The 25366-nt window shown below is 30.7% G+C and overlaps 1 protein-coding gene and 4 long non-coding RNA genes across 10 annotated transcripts; all 5 read left to right on the top strand.

Annotated features, from left to right (window-relative positions):
• Positions 1-5721: 5721 nt before the first annotated feature.
• On the top strand, positions 5722-7229 carry LOC140174928 (uncharacterized). Its single transcript, XR_011865074.1, has 2 exons — positions 5722-5871; positions 6966-7229. It is a non-coding gene; the product is annotated as an uncharacterized lncRNA (long non-coding RNA).
• Positions 7230-9040: 1811 nt separating this feature from the next.
• On the top strand, positions 9041-10512 carry LOC112709860 (uncharacterized). The gene is made up of 2 exons (XR_003156559.2): positions 9041-9870; positions 9958-10512. It is a non-coding gene; the product is annotated as an uncharacterized lncRNA (long non-coding RNA).
• A 2875-nt stretch (positions 10513-13387) lies between these two features.
• On the top strand, positions 13388-17105 carry LOC112709859 (structural maintenance of chromosomes protein 2-2-like). 5 transcript variants are annotated; one of them, XM_072202252.1, is made up of 7 exons: positions 13393-13811; positions 14846-14971; positions 15865-15975; positions 16237-16267; positions 16372-16465; positions 16543-16628; positions 16714-17105. In XM_072202252.1, the coding sequence occupies exons 5-7, from the start codon at positions 16400-16402 to the stop codon at positions 16835-16837; spliced, it is 276 nt and encodes a 91-aa protein (XP_072058353.1). In that variant the 5' UTR covers positions 13393-13811; positions 14846-14971; positions 15865-15975; positions 16237-16267; positions 16372-16399; the 3' UTR covers positions 16838-17105. The 5 variants fall into 5 exon arrangements, with proteins under 5 accessions (XP_072058349.1, XP_072058353.1, XP_072058351.1 ...); XM_072202251.1 differs by having other exon boundaries at positions 13669-13811; positions 14727-14971; XM_072202248.1 differs by lacking the exon at positions 16237-16267 and having other exon boundaries at positions 13388-13811.
• A 1710-nt stretch (positions 17106-18815) lies between these two features.
• On the top strand, positions 18816-19662 carry LOC140174927 (uncharacterized). Its single transcript, XR_011865073.1, has 2 exons — positions 18816-19080; positions 19345-19662. It is a non-coding gene; the product is annotated as an uncharacterized lncRNA (long non-coding RNA).
• A 1804-nt stretch (positions 19663-21466) lies between these two features.
• Positions 21467-24743, top strand: LOC112709858 (uncharacterized). 2 transcript variants are annotated; one of them, XR_003156550.3, is made up of 3 exons: positions 21529-21688; positions 22308-22541; positions 24470-24743. It is a non-coding gene; the product is annotated as an uncharacterized lncRNA (long non-coding RNA). The 2 variants fall into 2 exon arrangements; XR_003156549.3 differs by lacking the exon at positions 24470-24743 and having other exon boundaries at positions 21467-21688; positions 22308-22677.
• Positions 24744-25366: the final 623 nt, after the last annotated feature.

Raw genomic sequence — 25366 nt, 5'->3', positions numbered from 1 at the left:
ATAACTCGGGATCTAAATAGCAGAGCGGATGCCCTATCCAAGTTAGCAAGTACCAAACCAGGAAGAAACAACAGAAGCCTGATTCAAGAAACCCTCCAAGAGCCCTCGGTAGCAAAAACGGAAGATAAGCAAGAAATACTTGAAGTAGTCGGTTTAAACCTCGGATGGATGAATCCCTTAGTCGAATACTTGAAATTCGACATCCTCCCTAAGGAGGAAAAAGAAGCCAAAAGGATCCGAAGGGAAGCACAGCATTACACTTTGGTGAGAAATGTCCTTTACCGAAGAGGGATATCGACACCATTGTTAAAGTACGTACCGACCTCAAGAACCACCGAGGTATTGGAGGAAGTACATAGTGGGATCTGCGGAAACCATCTTGGAGCAAGGTCGCTCGCCAGGAAAGTAATCCGAGCAGGGTTCTATTGGCCGACCTTGCAGAAAGATGCCACAGAATTTGTGAAAAAATGCCAACCATGTCAGATGCATGCAAATTTCCACGTAGCTCCACTAGAAGAGCTCATCAGTATCACTTCTCCATGGCCTTTTGCAAAATGGGGAATGGATTTGTTAGGTCCTTTTCCCAAGCGCCAGGACAAGTCAAATACCTGATTGTGGGGATAGATTACTTCACAAAGTGGATAGAAGCAGAACCGTTGGCCACCATCACCGCTCAAAGAAGTCGGAGATTCCTCTACAAAAATATCATCACAAGATATGGGATACCTTACTCCATCACTACGGATAATGGAACCCAATTCACCGATGCTACCTTCAGAAGCTTAGTAGCCAGTATGAAAATCAAGCATCAGTTCACCTCGGTGGAGCACCCACAAGCCAATGGGCAAGCCGAGGCAGCCAACAAAGTCATACTGGCAGGACTAAAGAAGAGATTTCAAGAAGCAAAAGGAGCTTGGGCTGAAGAGCTCCCTCAAGTGCTATGGGCCTACAGGACAACACCCCAATCCGCCACTGGAGAAACACCCTTTCGACTAGTCTATGGCGTAGAAGTCATGATTCCAATAAAAATCAACGAGCAAAGCCCAAGGGTAATTCTCCATGACGAGGTCGGAAATATACAGGGACACAAAGAAGAGCTCGACTTGCTCCCCGAAGTCCGAGAAGGTGCCCAGATAAGAGAAGCGGCATTGAAACAAAGGATGACTACCAGGTACAACAAGAAAGTCATTCGAAGAACATTTGCCCCGGACGACTTGGTCCTAATCAGAAACGACATTGGAGTCAACAAATCGGGAGAAGGAAAGCTCGCCGCAAATTGGAAGGGACCATACAAAATCAAGGAAGTGTTAGGGAAAGGTTATTATAAAGTAACCGACCTGAACGGCACTGAGCTACCAAGGTCGTGGCATGCTTGTAACATGAAAAGGTACTACAGTTAAAAGCGAACTCTACTCCCTGATGTACTCTTTTTCCAACTTCATGATTTTTTCCCAAAAGGGTTTTTTTCTGGAGAATGGTTTTTAACGAGGCATCATAGTAGAGACTAAGGGAAAATAGGCTATCAAGACCCTTAGTAGCAAAAGAAGGTACCTCCCCAATTAATAAAGATCTTTTTCATTCACAATATCTCTTATAATATCCTTCTTTATTTTTCTAAGTCTTTCTACGAAACGCGCCGACTTAAACTCGACAAAACGTGAAAATCCCATGAACCGACCTAGATGGTCGTCAGGATAAAACGACGAGGTACAAGTCGGCGTAAAGAGGTTGTATGAGTTGATCGTAAAAACTCGGGAACAATTCGACTTCTAAGTCGAAATGGCACTCCGAGTAGAGGAAAAACGCATCACAAAAATAACCTAAGTCATAAAAACTCACTAAAGCAAAAGTTGAGTATAAAGGATAACAAAAAGAGATTGGAAAACCTAAGAAAAGTTTGAAGGCTGCCTAAAAGCCCTTAAACAAAAAGGCTCGGAAAAACAAGACAAGCCAATAGGAAAGGTTTTTCAGAGAAAGATCAAGAGGGTTTTAAATTAGAAAAGCATGCACGCATAAGGTAACTTAAACCCTTATCCAAAAAAAGGGTATTTATTTTGTTAATCTAAACCCTTATTCAAAGAGCACTTGCCGAAATACTTTGTTTACGGCCATTAAAAGGCCGAAAGAAATTGTTCAAGCGTCACCAAACAACATTTAAATGAGTTAAAAAAAAAGGGGGGGGGGGACTCACAGGCCGAGCCCCCATATAGCCATAAAAAAAAAAGTTATTTCTGCAGAGGAGTAGACGGATCACCACCACCAGAGCCAAGAGGAGCGCCACCAGGACCAGGAAGAGAAGCTGAAGAGGAAGTCGGAGGAACAACTGAAGAACTCGGAGCATCTTTGGAACGAGGAGGAGACTCAATAATCCTCTGCCCCCGAGTCTTCAATTCTGACTCGGAAACAACCTCGGGGACAGGAGGATCCACGATAGCACCATCAATAACGACTTTATCAGGATGTAAAGGAGAAAGATCCAAGTCGGGAGCGATAACTCTGACTTGCTCCAGGAAAATTCTCCAAGACTCCTCGGCACCATCAGCACTAGAGTCCTCCAACTCGGCGTACGCATTCCGAGAATTCAGCAAATCCTTCCTCACAGCCACAAGATCTTGAAATAAACTCTGGTAACTATCCTGTGCTGTCTTCCTTAAACTCGCCTCCATAGTACATTGGGCCCGCAGCTTACTCTCCTTCTCCCGGAGGCTATCCCTCTCCTCCCTCAACTTAGCCACCTCCTCCCTTAACTCCCTCTCTTTGTCTTGGAAAGCAAGAAGCCTCCCCTCCAACTCCTCAACCTTCGAGGTTGCCCCCAAAGAGCTGAGGGGAGTCTTCTCAAAAATGTCCAAAAGTTTGCCACAAATACCCGCCGCCCTAAAACTCTCCTCGGCCAGAGTGGTGAGGTGGTTTCGAACAGAAACATCATCCATACTTATATAAGGATAGATGTTCTTTCGGACGAATGCAAGAGCATCCGCCTTAACCCCACCATCAAAAGAAGAGCCAGACTCTGAAGTCTTGCGCTTCTTCTTCTCTGGCTCAAGAAGAAGTTGGGCAGAAGGGAGTGGCCGAGACAAGGTCGAAGATGAAATTACAATGGGCTGAGAGGGAGTACCCACGTTCTTAGGAGGAGGAGTAGGAGGAGGAGGAGAGGTGATCGCCCTGGCACCACCGGACCTGGCCCGAGACTTTGCTTTAGCCTCTTGAACTCTCTGGTAAGATTCCTGAGCATTCTTCCTTGCCATATCTGCAAAAGAAATAACTAGCAAAAGTTACAAGTCGGTAAAACTCAAGTCGGCAGAAGCAAGTCGAAAATGAGGGATGCATGTACTACCTAGTTGTGACCGAACAAAGGTCGGCGTCCCTTGGAGGAATTTCCTCGTATCTAAATACGGGGCCCTCCCCCACGCTTCTCGGAAAAACCCCACAATGGCCGCCTCCACCTCGTCCAGGTCATCTAGACCATACTTTTCACAGGGGGAGGCCTCCAGCCAATAAAGGGGAAAGCGAGGGGAAGAATGCTCATCCAGGAAAAAGGGGTGGTAACCCTCTACAGCTTGCACTTTGAAAAAATAATTTTTGAAGTCATGGAAGGATTCATCAAAAAGAGTGAAAATCCTCCGACCTTGTATGGCTCGGAAGGATACCCATTGTTGTTTGTTATTTAGCCCACTAAAGGACTTAGTCATATGAAAAAGAAAGAAGAAAACCCTCAAAGAGGTCGGAAAGTCCAAAGCGTGACTAACAAACTGATAAATCTTCAGAAAACCCCAAGAATTGGGGTGAAGTTGAGTAGGGGCAACTCGACAGTAGTGCAAAACAGATATTTCAAAATCCGAAAAAGAAAGAAAAACACCCAAGCGGGTGATCATACATTCATACATAAAGAAAAAATGAGGGGCCGCCTCATTGACTCTCCCAAAACAAACCCGGTCTTCCGGACCCGGGGCTACCAACTCATATTTTGGCTCGTCCTCCTCCGAAGTACAAAGCCTGTGATGAGTACGAAGATGAGTAATAAACTCGGCGTCAACCAAGGGTTCCTCCCCTAGGACCGTGACATCAACCCACCGAGAAAGAACATCTACAGAAGCTATTTTTCTTTTTTAGGAAAGGTGACAGGAACCTACAAAAAGGAAAAAAGAAAAAATCAAAAAACGCGGCCCCTAAAGGGAGGAAGATACGAAGCCAAAACCTACAGGCCAGCCTATCTACCCATAAAACAAAAACATGCAAACACAAGGCATGACGAAAAGCTAACCTTTGTTCGAAAGTGAGGATTGGACGAAGCAGAAGTCTTCAAAGCAAGAATGCAGCGCGAACAAAGAAAGAAGAAGTTTGAAAGGTTGCAGAAACGGAAAAAGGAAAGAGAGACAAAGCTTTTATAAACATGCTAAGGGGCATAATGGTAAAAGCGGAGCGGTCATTAATGAGATTGCACCGTTACCAAAGCCCTCAATCCCTAGACGCTTCCCCAACGGACACGACGCTTGAATTGACGTAACCGTCAGAAACAAAAGGTCGCGAAAATCATGTCGGTTATAAGACCCATGAAAGTCGGCTACGAACCCGAGTTAAATACTTGAACCCAAGCTCTAAAGAGACTTTGGGCTCAAGTAGGGGCACTGTTCATACCCTGGCCCAACGACAAAGGCCCAGGTCCAAATAAAAGGCCTAATCTGAAGGATTAAGCCTAGCTAAGTACCGACCTTCATGTAAGAAGTCGGTATCAACCACGACTTGCTCTAAAGAAGTCGGACGAGAGATTAGCTGGCAGATGAACACTCATTCAAATGAGTAACCGCCCCTAAAATCTCTCTAACCGCTTCATAAAGCCATATCTTAACCTCCCCAAGATAATGGGGCGGTTAGCACCCTAAAGATACGGCACTACTCCAACGGTGGTTATTGGCTCACCACTATAAATACACTGACACCCCTCAGGTATCTCTAAGCCCAATACTCTCTAGACTTGCTCACACCCTTGCTAACTTAAGCATCGGAGTGTTTTTGCAGGTACCACCCCCGATTCACTCACGAACACAAGTCGGATGGAGTCTCCCGAGCTGCATACTCAGACGGAAACTTCCTCCTTCACATGTTTGGGCCATCCGACGCCATCCGTTCAATCAATCTCCGGTTACCCACCGTAACAAATATTCTGTCCAAATACAAAATCTTGACTAGATTGAAATACTGTGCCTAATATTGAACAATGAACAAGGACTGCTAATTAATTATTTTAGGTTTGTAGGATAAAATAACTTAAAAAACATTAAAAAAACATTTTTTTACGAATTTGTTTTATAAATTTTGTTTGAGTTTAAAAAATAATTATTACCGAATAAAAGAAATTATTTGTTCATTTAAGGATGAAAACTACTTACATGTACTTTATTTCAGAATAACTTTTTGTAAATACCAAGTGACAAGTACTTTATTAGCCTTTCGCACATACAAAGTTTTATTAATTCAATTGTTATTATAGCTATTTTAAATTTTTAATAGGTTCTTTAATTAAGTGGTGTGAATTTGATTTATTCTAATAATAAATGCATGGACTGCATTTTGCTATTAGTGGATACTTTGAAAATTCCGACAACAAAAAAATTAGTCACCGATCTTCAAGGTGGATACTTGGAAAAAAAAAATAACTATTTACCTTTAGACAATTGAATTTAAAAATAAAATAAAATATCAATTAATTAAAAAAAAAATTAGATGTGGTGAAATAATGAATTTTCACTTATATATACACTAAACATCTCCCAGGGTCACATACAAGTTAAGAGATATATGTTGACACTAATATTTGATAGATGGCTAAGTTAAGTTTAACAAGCATGTTTTCACTTTTTCTTATGATGTCAGGTACATCTATCATCTTTTAATCTCATTTATATTAACATGTTATATTTAGAGTTGGAAGTGAGTCAAGATAGCTTATAAGCTAGTTCGAGTTCAATTCATTAATAGCTCGATAAGATGAACTTGTGAACTGGTGAGCTAAGTTTGAGTTTGGATTTAAGCTCATAAATTAAATGAGTCGAGTTTGAGCATAGATAAATTCAACTCATTAGCTCATGAACTGATTCAATTATATATATAATATTAAAAGTATAAATTAAATACATATAGAATATACATATTAATAATATATATATATATATATATATATATATATATATATATATATATATATATATATATATCAATGTTCTGAATTGTTTAAAATTTTACAGACATTTTTTATGTATAATTTTAACCTAGGACATAAATAAAAAATTTATAATTGATAGATAGACAATATATTAAATTTATCTTTTTAAATATATTTTAATATATATAAGTTATAATTTATTGATATAGAATTATAGATTATGTTCCTATTATTTGAGCCAACTCGTGAGCCCGAACTAGCTTGTGAGCTTTCGTTGAATCGAGTTTGAGCTTATAAAATAGGTTCGATTATTAATGAGTTGAACCGTGAACCAAGCTTAATTTTCATGAGTCGAGCTTGATCTTGGTCTAGTTCGACTCACTTCCAGCCCTATTATTATTATTATTATTATTATTATTATTATTATTATTATTATTATTATTATTATTAGATTAATAGTTAAGACAATTCTTAAAAGATTAAATGTCTTAAATTTATATTGTAAAAAATATAATTGTGAATTCAATTTAATCCTTTTATTAATTAGATAATGTCACGTGACATAATTATTCTGTTATGCGTTATTTAATTAGTAAAAGAACCAATTTGATATATAATTGTATTTTTTAGATACCAATTTAAAACATTCGATCTTTCAATAATTAAATTAATGAACACATATTTTGAAGAACTATATTTTGACAATTAAAGCTATTATATATTATTTTATATATTTTGTTCTTGTTCTATGATCTATTACTATACATCAAATTAAAATGTCTTCTTGTTTTAAATCAATTGAAAGTTGTGTTGATGATGAGAATTGAAGTGGATGGACAAAAAACTGAAGTTTGTGAAGATAGTTGGCTTAGACTTAAATCATGTGGGAGTGTGATTTGTTACAAAGAATGTGTGAAAAAATGGCCTACCTTCATATCTGCACGTTGCACATTTCTCAATTGCGTTTGTGCTTACGCTTGTTAATTAATTGATTATTATTAACTAAGAATTTTGATTTGTCTGGTTGTGAACAAAAGCAAAATTTTTATTTTAATTTTGAAGTTAAAAATTGTGGTTATTATCTAAAGTAGTAACAGGTGCTGGTATGTGTGTGGAAACTTCAACTTGCATTGGTTAACCATGAAACTTGATAAGTGTTAAAGAAATAAGTTGGTGGTGGTGATTTGAATAATTAAGTTAATTAAATTGTAATTGTTGACTTCATCAAAATTGAATGAGTAACTAGTTTAGCTATAAATCAAGTTGGGTTGGTCTAGTGGTTAGCTTACTAATCCGCTTAAGCAAGTGTCGGGAGTTCAAATCCCGCCTTGTGCATGCAGCAATCCATTGGCCAGCGGCAAACCCTTAAATGGAGCTCAGTACTGCGACGGATTAGTCTTTGGCTTGTCGGGTTGGGGGATACCGTGGGAAACAAAAAAAAAAAAAAAACTAGTTTAGCTATAATATTTGATGTCCGGTTGAGAGGTTTCAAAAATAATTTTTTTGAGCTTTTGACTTATAAAAAATTATAGTATTAATGTCTGATACAATTTTAAAATCAAATTGCAGCTATCTAAAAAGCTATTTAGGAGCTTATAGAGAAGTTAAAAAAAAACTTCTCTTATAATATTACTACTTTTTTTTATCATATTTCTATAAAATAAACACTTTTAAAATAAAAAATTCAAATAACAAAATAATTTATTTATAAGCTATTTTTAATATAATTATTTATTGTTTAAATTTTTAAAAAAAATTAATTAAGCTGTTTATTCAAATTAAATTAGACCTTAATCATTTAGAGTGATAGTGGTTGGTTTAGACATTAGGATAGTGGTTGGTTTAATATAAGAATTAGGATTAAGGATAAATTGAAAAAAAAGATCATTAAAAATTGAACAATAGAGATAAAATTAAAATTTAATTTAAATATTAAGAGTAAAATTAAAGCAAATTAAATGTTAAAGATATATTTAAAAAAATTTAAAAACGTTAAAGAACAAAAAAACATACTTTATCCAAGTTTTAGATGGATTTTAGGTACCGAAACTTGAAAATATGCTTGAATTAATATTAAATGAATTTAACTCAATTTCAAAAAGTATAATTTAAAAGATAAAAATTATCTTATACTTATAAATTATTTAAAAATTATATTGTTAAGAGATATAATAAGACTTATAATAAAGTGAAAGAATTAAGTGGGTGGTAATTCGACGAGCAAATAAATTAGAAATTTTATCATCACCAACAATGTATTTTCAATCTTTTTTGTTATTCATACCTAAAGCTCACAAATGACTGTAATCTTGACTTGAGAAGCAAGAAAGATAAGTTTGTAAAAAAAGAAGAAATCGGATAAAAATACAGAAATAAGATTAAATGGAAATAATTTATATGTATTAATAACAAATATGTACTGAATAATAGATCAGGTTTAATATTTATAAAAAAGTCTATAACAGCTGCAAGTTTAGATTTAGACTAATTAACTATATGATAGGTTAAGCCTGTTAAGAGTCTACACTGATTTGACCTGGTCTATTTAAAAAATAAATTAAATTTTAACTTTAAAATTAGGTTAATATATATTTTGATGATAGGCTAATTTGATTTAGTAATTTTAGACAATAAATTAATTTGTGGGTCAATTTCTAATTGCAAGAATTTTCAATCTTAAAAACTGACTTTAGTTTTAAAATTAAGCAAAAAGCATATGTATGGATGATGGATTGAATGATTGATCATTATGATCTTATAATTTTGAACTGTGTTACAATTTTTTATTATAATAGTCAATAAATAATTATTAAAAAATATTTAAAAAACAAAAAGTAATAAAGCATTCATAAGTCATAACATACATAACTAAAAAACATTTGAAAGTAAACAAAAATTAGGATAAAAAATTATAATATTTAAAATTCATAATTAAAATTTAAAATTTTAGAATTTAAAATTTAAAATATAAAATTAGATTTTATAATTAAGTATCCTTGGTAACGGGTGGCTGGTGGGATATTATTGGCCAAGGATGGTAGTAGTTGATTGGCAATAATGAATGAAATGGCAGTATTAAAACAAAAAAATAAATAAATAATAAAAGAATAATTTAAAAAAAATTATGATTAAACAAGTGATGAATTTTTTGTGAAGGTTCATGATGTTAATGGTGGTGGTGCTAGTAGTTTGAACTTTGTATCGGATGACCTTCCACTCGCATCACGATCGTTGCACTGTGCTAGTTTAGTGCAGGATATGGATATTGAGAATGAGAAATTCGATAAAGAGTATGTTGTCGATAGCCACGAAAGTGGTTCTTTTGATGACGACGACGATAATTTCATACCTAAGACTCCTGTTGGTGGATCAATTCGATTTTTGCTTGCTCCGCATCAAATTCTAGAGTTATTATTTGTACCCAATCACTACCATACATTGAATTTGGATGCGATGCACGAGTAAATTCCATATTTGAATATGGGGACCGACGATTAGAACACCGATAGTAGTGTGGAATTTTGGGTTGGTCACAGATTTAGGAGCAGAGAGGTAGTGCTGCAAGGCCTGAAGAATTACTATATTCGGAGAAGTGCCGAGTATCGAGTAGTCGAGTCGGATCGGTTAACATACCACGTACGTTGCCGGTAATTTACGGAAAGTTGTTCTTAGAATCTCTATATCGCCCTCTAACAGAATATGGGATATTGGTGAGTGTTATTGTATTTTAATTCATTATCTTCTTCATCGTTCTTATTTTGGTTAGATTTTAATTTGACTATATTTAAAATGGTTAGGAAGGTGTAAAAATTCGGCAGACCACACAGATGTTTGTCCCCCACTATGTCACAGGATCACCAACAGTTGGACAGCAACCTCATATGCATAATCATCCTGCCACTTATACAGTCTAGTCCATCAATGACTATTCCTGTTCTATAGAGTACACTGAGACAAAGCTATCACTTCAAGCTGTCATACAGAAAAATTTGAGTGGCAAAACAAAAGGCAATTGCACAAATATACAACGATTGGGAGGAGTCGTACAACAAGGGGCCATGGTTGCTCTAAGCATTGTAGACTTGTCTCCCTGACATGGTATGTGACATCAGTGCAGTGACGTATTATGATGGCCACTTGATGGTGAGCGACTGCGGTCAGTTCGACAAGGTATTCTGGTTATACCCTTTGTGCATTGAAGCTTTCAAGCATTGTAAGTTATTTGTCTCCGTAGACAGCACGCACTTGTATGACAAATATGGTAGAGTGTTGCTAATTACAGTTGTACAAAATAGTAACAGTAACAACCCATAGAGGATACTTAACAATTGCATAATTTGTATTGCATTTCACATGTACTAGAAGCGTGCTATTCATTTGAGGTTACATTATGTATCGTTGTTATTTTGTTTTATTTAGCAATCAAACTGCCTATGTTTTACGTTCTATTACGATAATTTGCATACATAACTCTAATTAAGGCATGGATAATAACTAAAAAATGGGGTACATAAAACAAAGACAAAAATAAAAGAGTACATAATCGTTATAATGTAAAATTTTGGTACAAAACACTGTACTTTGGAGTAATACAAGATAAACTACTAACTAATCTAACAACACGTACTGTCGATTATGGATGCTGGTCCCTAAGGTAATGAAGGCAATGCCCAATGACACAGAGGGAAGACTGGATTTGGCGAGGTGGTCTGCGACCTCACGGGTCCTGAGGAGCCAGTGGTGGTAGAAGGGCCATTGCATGTAACGGTGGCGGAGGAGGCTGTGGATCAGTCGCTTGTGTCTGGAAGTGTGGTGGCGATGGTGGATACTAAGGTGGGGGAGCTAACCAATGTGAAGTAGTCATCAGTTGGTCGTAGTAAACGGAAGGAGGTGTAGTATATTGAGATCCCCAACCAGAGATTTGGTCCATAGGAAGAATTGGCACCCGAGAACATCTAAGGCACCTAAACTGAGGTAGTCACTGGTGGGGCAGAGAAAATAAAGTACACTATAGACAATACCATGCTTTCTGGTTGTGTGAAACTGCTCTGCAATCTGCTGCATCGTCTGCTGGTTAGTCGTTCGAACTTGAAATACCTTGTCAAACTATCTCATCCACTATGGATCTCTCTTGATAGCTAGACAAGATACCCAGGTCTACCCAGTCAGATAAAACTGTAAACGAGATAAATCATTTAATGAAAATTTGTAAATACCCTCAAATTAACGTATATTCACAATTAAAATATTTATTTAAAAAAATCCAAAAATTCAAGATTCATATTCCACTAAATTCTTTAAACTATTATTAGATATATCATGTGTCACTTCTAAAGAGATTAAATAAAATATTTATTTTCGAATATTAATAAAGTTATTTATACAGTAATCATAAGTTCTAACTAAAATATTTTATATCAATCTATCTTTTTAATTTATCGTATTTGTGTTTGAATATTTTAATCAATACTTAAGATATAAAACTTTACGACCAATAAAAGATTAATATTTTATATGTCTATTTCTCATTAATTTGTAAAAATATTTTGTCATAAGGTATAAACATATTATTTTATGATGATACTAGAATCTTCGCTTATATATATATACACCCTGCACGCATCTACATAAAAGATATTGAAATTAGTAGACTAAATGGCAAAATTAAGCATGGCAAACCTTTTTTCACTTTTCCTTTTGGTTTCAGGTTTGTTCAAATACATATCTAATATCTTCATTCATATCTGATGCATGTTAATATCTTCTTGTCCTAGCTTTATTAAAGAAAAAATGGTAACATTTACATGAAAATGTGTTATTTATAAGACTAATTGATGAATTGTATGTGTTAGTGATGAGAAGCGAAGTGGGTGTGGGTGAAAGAGTCTTTCAATGTGGGCGTAAGTTTTGGGACACAGATAACTGCGGAGCTGAAATTTGCCGGGATCTTTGTGTGAAGAACCATGAGATTTCTGAACCATGGGTAGTTGTATGGTCAGAGTGCCAGGGATCTCGCACTTGTTTTTGTAAATATTATTGCTTTCTAACCGGGGAGAAAATATAGTAATAATGATGCTAGTAATTAAACGAAAATTCATATGCAGTTGTATTTATATATGAAGTTAATAGATAAGAATTGTTAAATAATTTGATAGATTTAACTAGATTATTATTTATTAATTTTTTATTATTTACTTCACATAAAACACTGCATGTGAATTTCTACCTAATAATAATAATAATAATAATAATAATAATAAAATTCTAAACAGTTCTTGATAATTATCTCAAAATACAACGAAATTTTTGATAAAAAAATATTCAACTCGACTCATGAAATTTTTTTTTATGAGATTGATTAGTCTCTGTGTCAGTGTTTTTTTTTTTACACAAGAACTAATCAATCCTATAAAAATAAAAATGAGGAGTTAGGTTAGATATTTTTTTTGTTTGAGGTCTTGTAATCCCTTTGAAATAATTATCAATAGTCGAGTTGGGTATTTACTCTAATAATAATAATAATAATAATAATAATAATAATAATAAGTGAATGAAATGTCTATTTGTCTCTATGCAAGCTAAGAATAGAGATTTAAATCATTCTTCATTATTACATGTGTTAAAGTGTGTTATTCTTTCTTGAAATATTAGAAGGATTGGAATAGATATCGTGTGCTATTATCACTCCTTAAGTAATTTTCTGCTCAAACTAAAGACTATATATATAATATTTGGTGTGTATTGTGATGTTATTTAACGTATCACATCAATAAATTTTGACACTGTTAATAGTAAAAGTGACGGAAAGACTAACATGATTAATTTAAAATTTTTAAAAAATAAATTTAATTACAAAAATCTTTCGATGACCAATTTAAAAAATAAATGATCATTCAGGGATTGACTATTTACTCTTTATAATGTAATACTTAAAATTAAGGCAGTTTAATTCATTTAAAAGAAAAAATTTAAAAATATTTTTTATTATTATATTAAAATATATTTTTTAATTTTTTAGAAAAAAATAAAATGGTAACCTTTTGAGAAATGTCTTTTTTATTTTGTAGTATTTGTATTTTTACTTAAGAGATTTACTAAGCATACACTACAAGAGATGCGGGACTTAGCAGCCGAAGATTATCGGCCGTTGTCCCAAACCGCTGCAGCTTCGTTAAATTGATGCGGTTTCTAGTGCGTAATTAAGCCCCGCTCCAATTATTCTGACCTGAGGCGGTTTTGGGCATTCACCGCATCAAATAACCCTGGGAGAAGAGGGTTTTTGTTTCCCTAAGATATACTTAAAGAAAAATTCTCAGTAACAATAACACTTCAGTCTTTGGCGCGAGAACCCCAGCAGCGCAAAAGTGAGTCAAGCACTGGACTCCTCCTCCGCCGTCGTGGCTCTTCCCCCTGTCAGTTCCAGCTTGCACGTCCGCTTCATCGTTCTTCCCGGTCACCAGTCTCCTCCCTCAGCCGTGTAGCTCCCGTGCGTGAAGGTAAAGTGGAAGGGGTCCGAATCTTCTCCTTCTGCCGTGCATGTCCGTGACGTTGTCGGCGTCCTCCCCAGCCATCCGTCCCTGTGTCATCATCGGCAGCCTTCTCCTCTTGCCCTGTTGTGCGTTGCCGATCGCAAGAGACTCCCCTCTCAGTCGTATGTTCTCCTCCATTCTCCCAATTTAATTTTAGTGGCTGTTGGTAAATTAATCTTGCATCTGATCCTTGTGACTTCTGATTTAATTTGTCCCCAATTTAATTTTGGTGGCTGTTGGCCAAATTTTTCTTCTCCAATTTAACATTCAGATTCAATTTGTCCCCAATTTCTGAACCCCACTCTTGATATGTTTGTGTTTACTGCTTCAGCTCATTTCACTAAAAACCCAAATGTTTCCCATCTCAGTTTTAATAAGAAAAAAGAGAATATGGGGGATGCTGTAGGGTTTAATTCCCAAGTGTGTGTGTGTGTATCATTGATAAACTGATGTTGTCTTACGTTGGAAACTATGGCAGGAAGAGAAGAGAAAAATGGTTCACATCAAGTAATGAATTTGTGTCTTTAGTCATAAATTTATTCATAACTAATTTCTTTAGCTCAAGTGTCATTCATCTTTGTTACTTTGCAATTTGATATTGGAATCCATTTTTTGCACTTTCGATTTGGCTTAAACTAATGTACTTCTTGCATGACTGTGTGGTTGAATAAATTTAGTAGAATCCACTTTTATATTGCAAGAATATTAGGTGTTCTATCAAAATATTTATGAACTGTATGTTCTCTTATTCCTGGTTTGTTTTCCATCCATTCAATTCAAGCAAGTCTTTATACATAATCCTGTCTATTTTTAATGCTAAAATTTAAATGGTTTAAGTCTGCTTTTGTTCTTTGGATTTTTCTAATGACATATTGTAATTTTGGACAATGTCACCAAGTGTGAATAGTGTAAGAAGTAAAGCATATAGAATGCTAATTATTACCAAATTTGGATGAAAGTGAAATTATGTGTGTGTTTTGTAATGCTCTTCAAAAGTTCTTTTACATATTCAGCATTATGACTATAAAATTATGCAGCTCTGCCTGTGTCTCCTCATCATTTAATTTGGAACATACATTCTTGAAAGGAATAAATGGGCCTTTATTTTCATGAGCAGTCTATGTTTTTTACTTCACATGTGCTCATCTGTCTGAAGCGTGAAGTAAAGCGTCTTGTTGATCTCACTGCTGAGGAGACTTCTGATTTGTGGCTCACTGCGCAAAAAATTGGGAACCAGCTTGAGAGCTACCATAAGGCTTCGTCACTTACATTTGCTATCCAAGTAATACTTATTTTTTTATTTTTTGAACATATTTTTATTTTTCAGATTGCTAATTCAGTTATATTTTTGCACTTTGGTTATGCTCTCACTTTTTATATTTAACTGGATAAGATTTCAGATATGAGATTGCTGGCCTATTTTTTCCTCCATGTCATTCTTTCAAATTGTTCACCATTTTCTCTTTGCTATTACCGACTCTCATTACACACTCTTGCTAGTTGCTATCATGTGAACAGTATGGTGAAATTTTAAAATAGTTGTTCTCTTCATTATTTGAAATTTCAAAATAGTTGTTCTCTTTATTATTTGATGTTAAGAAATTTTACTATTGATAAGATGATAAGATGATAAAATACTAAGACATATCACCTTCATTGCTAAAGGATAAGTGTTAGTTTTGCCATTTTGAGCTGTGTGTTAAGTTAACATGTTTCATATTTAAGCTAATAAGTTAGTTTGGTCATTCGTTTTTATGGTTAAATCATTCCAACAAACAAATGGTTCTGATTAGAACCTCTGCAAGTATCCTTCATTCTTCTGCTGCATAAACATAGATTTTTTAGTTGTGGACCTTCACATTTAATTAATTAAATGAATGTTGCTTGCGTAGCAGGTTTGCACCTTAATTTTATTTAATTAAATTAAGTGTTCCACAATTTGAATAAGACAATAAACCTATAGAAAAGTACACATTTTGTTGGTAACCATGCATATATAAATTTATCTGCTTCAAGTGCACGTGAAAGCTAGTTAATTAACTTAATCCCTTTATATATTAGCCCTTTTTTATTTATCTAACTATAACAATTTTAATCTCTTTATTTTGCTTTTAGACTTGATTGTTTACTTCTTTAATCTGATATATTTGTATTGCTTGAATATTCATCTAACAGGTCTATCAAAACAAAAAGGGTCACTAGAATTGAGTTGAACAAGAGACTTAGGCACAAAGAAAAAAAAGCAGAAGCTAAGAAATTGGAGGAATTGTCGAAAGAAATTAACAGGTAGTATGTTCATTTACTATGTTTTCAAACACGACAAAGCAATTTTTATTATTTGTTCAAATAGCATATCCTTTCTGCTACAAAATTTGATTTTTCAAGGTTCCTACCATTGAAACGTGAGACACATAGGACATAGTTGTCCTTTTTTTCTTGTTTTTACATCTTAATCAGTTCAGTTGCATAGTTGTTCTAATTCTTGGTAGACTAATGATACAAACACTTCTCAATTCTCACATACTCCCCGATGATATGATGCAAAAGCTTTGTCTAAACTTCAAGCTGAACAGTCTAGGTGTGTTGACGTGATAAATTGACTTATTGTTATAATAATAATAAATATTTTGTGCAACTATGATTATTATATTGTTAAAGGATTTCATGTAATTTTTCCCTTAGGCTTGAAAAACGGGTCAACAAGAAAGTAATGGCAATGTTTAAGAAGGCAGAAGATGAGTACAATGATTTAATGTCAGAGAAAGACATAATTGAGGTTTCTTTTTGCCCATCTATTTCAATAATTTGTCACATTTCTTGCATAACTGGTTATTCTATCCTTGTGTTATGCAGAATGACAAGTCTAAAATTAAGAAAGTGATCAAAGAACTGGATGAGAAAAAGGAGACACTAAATTTGACCTGGGTTAAAGTAAACAAGTCAGTTTTTTTCACCACTTCATATATGCCCTTTACTCCATCTATTTTACATGCTTTTCAATTTGGCAATGCCTTTTTTTTCCAGTGATTTTGGATCCATATCTTCTACAGTACTACCGGATACGATGGCTAAGTTAGAACCTCCAGAAGGATGCAGTTTTCTTGATGGTCTTGAGGTTCGGGTTGCATTTGGAGGTGTTTGGAAATAGTCATTGTCTGAATTAAGTGGAGGTCAACGATCCCTTGAGGTTTATATTTGTCAGTCATGACTTTTAAAGGGGCTTCAATATTTAGGATTTTTCTAAGGTTTTTACCACCTTAGTTTTGTTTATCCCCTGTATATATATATATGCTAGTATGTGCACAAGTAGTGCTCGAGTATCATGTTTTTTTATTTTAAAAATAAGGTTTTTTTTAGTTAACATTTTGAATTTATCTATGAGTTTAATATTGTTTATTTAGTGTTTTTTATATTAATATCTCAAGTTTAATAAATATGATGTAAAGAAAATAGGTTATAGTAAAGAAAAATGGTATAAATTAATATAATTGATTAGTTTTTTTTAAGGTTGTTTAAGAAATTGTTGCGGTTTTGAACCGTCTTAATTTTTTAAAAAAACCACCCATAATTTTGTGGCGGTTTTGTAACCGCTGCAATTTTTTTTAATCCAATCACTAAAATTGCGGCGGTTTTAAACCGCTGCTAAATCAAACGACGCTAATCCTTGGTTTTGCTGCGGTTGTGCCAGCGGTTTTTCGAAACCGCCGCAAAATCAAATCTCCACCCCCTAATAGACGACGTTTCTAGAACAGCTGGAATTTTGTTTCACGGCGGTTTTTAACCGCCGCAAATTCCCAAAAAAACCGCCGCAAATTCCAGTTCCTCTTGTAGTGACACTACAATTTTTTTATAAAAATTTTAATAAAAAAATCTTTTCCTTACCGCTTAATACAACCAATATTTAATTGACAAATATCATTTACAAACTTAAAATATACTAATGTATGAAGGCATTTGAGCTGGAAAAAGGTGCTAAAATTCTATCCAACGGTTTATTTTTCTATTTTAAACTATTTACCGAATTTAATATTATAAAAATAAGATAAGACATTTTCGTAAGGATAATGAGGTGTATAACCCATTATATATTCTTTGAATTAAAAAATATCATACGCGGTCCAGTAAAAAATATTATATATATAAAATATGAGAGAATAAATTAAGTTGATCGAATGATCAATTTATTCGTTTGTTTAAATATGTATTAGGGATTTAAATTTTATTTTGTATATGTAGTAATTTATTTTTTTATCAAAAATAAAAAAAATTTAAATTTATAATCTTTTAAATAAATATAAAAAATTATATTATTTAAATTATAATTTATTAACGTATACAATAATTTATTGACTAATAAAATTCTTAAAAAAACTCATTAAATTATATTATAAATTAGTCTTTAATATGATGGCGAACCAAATATTATATATTATGAGAGATTGGAAGCTGCCCCTAAGTACATGTTAACTTTTCATAGCAACCGATAAGTAGTAGTAGTACTTTGGTTAATTAATTTACTCACCGAACTTTATTGTTTTAATTGTTATAACTATGATAATATTAAATTTAATTGTGGTTAAATAAATGTAGGAGTTAGTGCTTAACTATTAAATAATAATAATAGTAAACGTTTTCATATAATCATATAGTATTATCAAATAACATTATATCTGACGAGATTAAATAAGTGGAAAGAAAAAAAATTATTTGTATATTGTTTGAATAAATAAAAAATAAATAAAGAAAATAAAAAAAATTTCTGTTTAAAAAAATAAAAAAATTATAATAATATAAAATTATATTAATACTCTTATTATAAAATAAAATATAAATATTATAAAATATTATAATTTTATATATTTGATTTAAATTATTTATCTAACACATATAATGTTTAAATATAAATTTCTATTATAATAATATATTAAAATTAAATTTATATTAATAATTGTTAACAATAATATAATTTAGGATAGTATTAAAAATACAAAAAAATATAGTATTTTCTTTCTTAGTTTTTTGTTTGTGATGGAAAAAAAATTTTTTTTAGTGAGATCCATATATACAAAAAATTTCTTTTTTTTGTTAATAACCAAACAAAAAAATATTATTTTTCATTATTTTTTTTTCTATTCATTTTTTTTCCACTAGTTTTCTTTCCAATCAAACACAATACATGTGTAGATTTCTACAACTAAGCTCATTTATATAATAATCATAAGTTTTAACACTAGGTATGTATTGTTATTAAGAATCTTGGTTTATATATATATACACCCACGCACATATAGAAATTAGTAGACGACTAAGCATCTTTATATGGAGACAGTGTTTGATAAATGGCAAAATTAAAGATGACAAACTTTTTCACACTTTTCGTTTTGCTTTCAGGTTCAAAAATATCATCTTCATATCTCATGTTAATATATATCTTGTGTTCCTTGCTCTATTATTTATTTATTATTATTATTATTTTAAAATGGGTTATTTATTTAAGACTAATAATTGAATCGGTAGTATTAGAAAAAAAAATTAAAACTTATTTTATTTAATATTAATAATTAATAAATATTAAATAAAATAAATACTAATTATTTTTAATTTTTTTATTATCAAACATTTATGTAATTGAATTGTGTTTGGGTGTTGTATCAGTGAGAAGTGAAGGGGTTGTGGGAAGAATGAGAAGTTGTCGCAATGATAACTGGCACGGCTTTAACTGCGAAACTGAAACTTCTTGCTACGAGCATTGTTTGAAGAACCAAGGGGATTCTGTGGCATTCTCGTCACTTTGTTTAGGACCTCACAATTGTTTCTGCCAATATTGGTGCCTACCACCGGGGGAGAAGATATAATAATAATAATAATATTACAAGAAATGTTTGAGGGTTATTAAAATTTATTGTATTTAGTTATTATATTTAGTTGTCAATTTAATTTTTTTTAGTAATTCAATAATATATTTTTAATTAATATTTTTAAATATTAATAATTAACTGATAACAAAAAAATAAATTTTGATAATTTTTTAATATTTTTTAGTAATAATAACGAGCGAATGAAATGTATTGTATATTTGTCTATCGAAAAGTTAAGATTAAAGATTTAAATCATTCTTCGTTATATTATGCAAAATAGACAAATAATTTTTAGATTTTTGTTATCACGAAAATAAATAAATTTTTTTATTAAATTAAAAGTAAATTTTGCTTTTTCAATATTTAGTTTTCGTTTAGTTAAAATTTTATATTATTTTTAATTATTTCATCAACATAATTATACGAGTGATAAAATTTTATTAGTTATCTATTAATATGATATCGGTTTTATTTCATCAATCAATTTCAATGCACATTTTAATTCTAATTCAATTTATTTCGGTTTTTTTATTAAAGATATAGATTATGGAGACTCAAACCCACAACATCTTAAATGAATATGAAGAGACTATACTATTTGAGAAATTCAATTTATTTCTTAAAAATATTCTCCATTAAAGATGTTTTTAGGATGAATGTTCCACATATTATTTACATGCATGGTACTATAATTTTTTTTTAAAACAATGGGATCTTGGTAGCAAAAAAAATAAATAATATTTTAAACAGTAGTATAGAAATTGTTATTTTAGGATTAGTTTTTTTTTATTAATTGTAATTCACATTTCACCGTTACAATTTTAATTAGGATTTATATTTTTTTTTGCAATCTTAAAGACAAGATTGTTTTAAAGAAGAGAATAATGTTAGATCAGAATTAGTATTGAGTTTATAGCCCAATTAAATAATTATACTATAAATAAGAATAAAATTTACTAATATAAATATACATAATGTAATTAAAAATTCTAATTTTTTTCTTGATTCTAATTTTAGAAAATTTTATTTTATTCTCTCTAAATTTTTATCTAATTTTCTCTATTTCTTAATACAATTTCGTATCATATATCTAATAATAAAATAAATTATTTATAATATACTTTTATTATTAACTTTTCATAAATATCAAACATTAAGTACTTCTTGTAAATACCAAATTGATAATATATCTAATAATTAAATCCAATCGATTTGGGGTTCTGATTCATTTTATAAATTAAAAATACAACTTTATGTATTAAAAGATTTTAAAATTTAAAATTATGATTTAATAAATAAAAAATATAATTAAATTGAATTAGTCTAATAGTTAGTTTACTAGTTCCAATAATATATTAGTTAGTCATAAATTCTTAAATGGAATTCTCACTACCAGATTTAAGTTTATTTGTGGCGGTTTTTTTTTTATTTGTGGGGGTTTGAAACCCCACCAAAAGATTAGTGGGAGTTTTTTAAATTTCTAAAATTTGAGGTGCCACGAGTTTATTTATGGCAGTTTTATAGAACCTCCAGAACATAATTTAGTGGCAATTCTTTGTCTGCTTTGTGGGAGTTTTAAGTTGAATTTTTTTGACAATTTTTGACATTTTTGTAGAAATTTAAAATCCCTACACAAACAGAATATTTTTTTAAAAATTGCATCGAACTGAACTATTGCAAACCATTTAAAATTGAAACTGAACCTATTTAAAAGCTATAAACTACTATTTAAAATTTGGAATTCTATCTGATTCTCGACGGATTAGTCTTTGACCATTTGGGTTAAAAAATTCTGTAAAAAACTAAAATATAAATAAAATAATATAATAAAATAATAGCAACACAGTTTTATCAAATTAAATCAAGTATATATAAATATTCTTTTAATTAAACAATATAATTGCGGTCCAATAAGAAAACCATTCATCAGCAATAACTTTTCATGAGTAGCAAGAGATAAGTACTTTCATTAATTAACACACCAAATTTTATTATTTTAATTGTTATAGACATGCTATTATTAAACTTAACTATTCACCTTTTTAGATAAAAAAATGTAACACAGAATCAAGGTAGCTAGTGGTAATTACGGTAAGTAGAATATCAAATCACTTTTCACCAGGATCAATCCCGCATTATTGGTAATCTCAAATAACTTTAACTCGTGATTATTTAAGTTTAGTTATCGTGTTACTCCATCTTGTATGTGCCCAATGAAAATATATATCAATTAATTTTACAATAATTTTTTTATGTGATGAAATGAAATTTTGGTTATATATACATCCCAAATCTCTAGTTGTTACATACACAAAACGCATCGAGATTAGTAGATAGATTAAGCATTGTTATATTGAGAACAGGCCACCAATTGTTTGATTATAAATAATGGCAAAATTAACCATGGCAAAGTTTTTTTCACTTTTTCTCTTGGTTTCAGGTTTGTTCACATATGGATCGAAAATAGATTCTCTTAATTTTTTTTAATAATTAAAGCAATAAAATGTGATCTTTTATCATTAATTTTATAAGTAATACTAAAAAAAATACAAAAAAAATTAAAAAAAATAAAGATCACATTTTATTCTTTCAATTTTTTTAACAATTAAAAAGATTTATTTTTCATATCTAATATCTTCATTTATATCTTATGTTAATATCTTCTTGTCCTTACTTTATTATTTTTATTAAAGAAAAAATTGTAACATTTACATGAAAATGTGTTATTTATAAGTGTGTTTGCGGTGTTGTATGTGTCAGTGATGAGAAGTGAAGTGGGTGCGGATCAAAGGCTCTTTGAATGTCGGCGTGAGTTTTGGAGCATGGATAACTGCGTACGTGAATTTTGCGAGGAGGTTTGTGTGAAGAACAAAGGGGATTCTGAAAATGCAGCAGATGTATGGTCAGAGTGCCACGGATCCCGCTCTTGTTTTTGCCAATATTGGTGCTTTGTAACCGGGGAGAAAATATAATAATAATGACCATAATAATAAGGTAACAAACTTGCAGAAATTATTTTTAATATGAAAAGAAAGATGATATTTTGGTTGAATATTGATATTTAAAGTGTATTATAATATTATGGAAATTATTCAACACGCTTTTTACGTGTTGCAGCACGCTCTCTCTATATTGGTTAAAATGTTGTCATGTATTTAACATATTTTTTGTGTGTGAACTAACATATTGCTACGTGTCTAATACGTCCTTTACATATTGCAACACGCTCCTTACGTGTTTGATTTACTACTTAAAAAATTTATCCATCTGTAATTACATTAAATACTTTTATTTCCAACAATAATACCAATATTTTTTTATATAAAAAAAATTAACCTAACAACTTGTCTGCAGTTATTTTTTACAAAGTTATAGATAAAATTATTAGATAATTTAATAAATTTGATTAAATTATTATTTAATAATTTTTTATTATCAACTTTACAACTACATAATAATAATAATAATAATAATAATAATAATAATAATAATAATAATAATAATGAGTGAATGAAAGGTTTATTTGTCTATAAATGCAAGAAGCTAAGAATAGAGATTTAAATCATTCTTCATTATTACATTTGTAAAGTGGCTAATTTTTTTATATTGAAAAATATGTGTTTTTGTTAAAAATGCGATTATTTAATATAATTACAGGTAGATAAATTTTGTAGATAAAGAATCAATACGTAAAAAATTTGTTAAATATGTGACAACATTTTAACTAACGTGTAAAAAATATGTTAAATAATTTTCATAATATTATAATACACTTTAAATATTAATATTCAACTAAAATATCTTTTCTATTTTTTTCATATTAAAAATAATTTTCGTGTTAAAGTCTGCTATTCTTTTTTGATATATTAGAATGATTAGAATAGATAGATATATGCTATTATCACTCCTTAAATAGTTTTCTGCTCAAATTAAAGGATATATATATATATAAGAAAAATAAAATATTTACCGTACGAAGATATGGTATAACTTGAAAAATATTAAGATATTGATAAATATGATATGTATGTGGCGGAATTAGACTAAATCTTAGAAATAGCCAAAAATTAATTTTGTAATATATGAAAAAGATTAAACTAAATATTTTAAAGGACTAAATTATTATTGCCATAAACGATTCCTATTATTTCTCAATTACAAATTCTTCTTAAATGTTTTGAAAATAAATATGATTCAAGAACAATAAAAGCATTACATGTATTTCAATGTTAATAAGACTGAAGGTAGAAGTGAAAGTGAAATATGGTGAAATTATATAACTAACAATTATATTTAAAATGAAAACAGAAAAAAAAATGAAGACTCAGAGAAAGAAAGAGAGAAGGAGAAACAGAGAATGATAGAATTCACTGAAACAAATCAATATTCTCTCCCATTCACTTATTAAAGGGTATGGCAGAAAAAGGCATGTTAAATTGATTTGCTAGGTAAATAATTATTGAAAAAGTTTAAGAGTCAGTATTTTTATTAAAATTTAGTTATTATTTAACTAATAAAAAAATAATTTTATACTATTAAATATATTTTTATATTATTAAAAATATTAATAATAATCAATTAATAGTTATAAATTACAAAATCTACTAATCCTTTGGCACTCTTCTTTTACTTTTCCTTTTGGTTTTAGGTTTGTTCACATACACATCCTCATTCATATGTAGAACAAGTACAGAAAATTACTTTTTAATTAAGTAATATTAATTAATTTATTTTATTATAAATCTTTTTTTTAATTTAAAATTTATAATTTAACATAAAAAAGTTAATCTTAAAAAGTTAATTCTTTAATTAAACTTTTGATGTTAATATCTTTATGTGGTTGCTTTATATTATTCTTGTAATGTAATATTTTACATGAAAATGTGTTGTTTAATTTAACTTTGTTTGGATAATAATTCAAGTGGTGACTGGAGAAATAGTAATTTGCCGTAAAGAGGAACTGTTCGAACTTGATGACTGCGAATTTGGAACTTGCAAAGAGTTGTGTTTAGAGAGGGGCAGAGGGCCATGGATTTGAAAATTGTAGTAGCTACTACAGAATGCCAAGGAACTAACGTTTGTAGCGGCAAATATTATTGCCCACAATGGAACAAAAAAAATACATCAGTTCTGCTAGGTTATTTTTGTTTCTGAGAACAAGACAATATGAAAAATAAAATAAGACATTGAGAATAAGATATTAAGAATAGAAATATAAAATTTAATGTTTTTGTATTTTATTTGATGATAAACTAAAATAAATTATAAAAATTGAATTTATTCTTATTTTTTTCATTCAAAAAATTTTGAAGAAAAAATATAATAATAAAAAATATAATTATAAAAATTAACAATAATATTAAAATAAAAAATAAAAGATAAATTGTGTCTTTTTATTAGTATTTTTGTGTTCTTTCTGTTAGGATAGACACAAAATACACTAATTTAGTGTTTCTAAACACAATATTTCTATTTATATCTTATCTGTCAAATATAATTTTGTGTCTATGTATCCTGTTTTAGTGTTTTGCCTCTATAAAATATAAACAAATATAGTCCTAAGAAACTAACTAGAGTGAAACCACCTTCAGCTAATTAGTTAAAAAACAAGTTCGTTATAAATTTTTTTTATTATTCTAATTTTTTAAATTTTAAAATTAAAAATAAAAGAAAATTGATTTAGTTGATTTATATTATAATTCACATTTATATTTTTTAAAATAATTTCTGTATGTTTTATGTGTGTACTCGAATTGAGAATAATAAACTATTATTTCTAATATTAAAAAGTTTCTATTTCGTATATTGATGATTTTAAT

Source organism: Arachis hypogaea, chromosome 9, assembly GCF_003086295.3.
Source record: "Arachis hypogaea cultivar Tifrunner chromosome 9, arahy.Tifrunner.gnm2.J5K5, whole genome shotgun sequence".
Taxonomy (NCBI): domain Eukaryota; kingdom Viridiplantae; phylum Streptophyta; class Magnoliopsida; order Fabales; family Fabaceae; genus Arachis; species Arachis hypogaea.
Note: the sequence above shows the minus strand (reverse complement) of the source record. Positions and strands in the feature narration are given on the sequence as shown.

Coding starts and splice junctions, on each gene's coding strand:
- LOC112709859 (XM_072202248.1), top strand. CDS start 16,400: ATGGCAATGTTTAAGAAGGCAGAAGATGAGTACAATGATTTAATGTCA. Junction 16,466..16,542: donor CAGAGAAAGACATAATTGAG/GTTTCTTTTTGC, acceptor TGTGTTATGCAG/AATGACAAGTCTAAAATTAA. Junction 16,629..16,713: donor ACCTGGGTTAAAGTAAACAA/GTCAGTTTTTTT, acceptor TTTTTTTTCCAG/TGATTTTGGATCCATATCTT.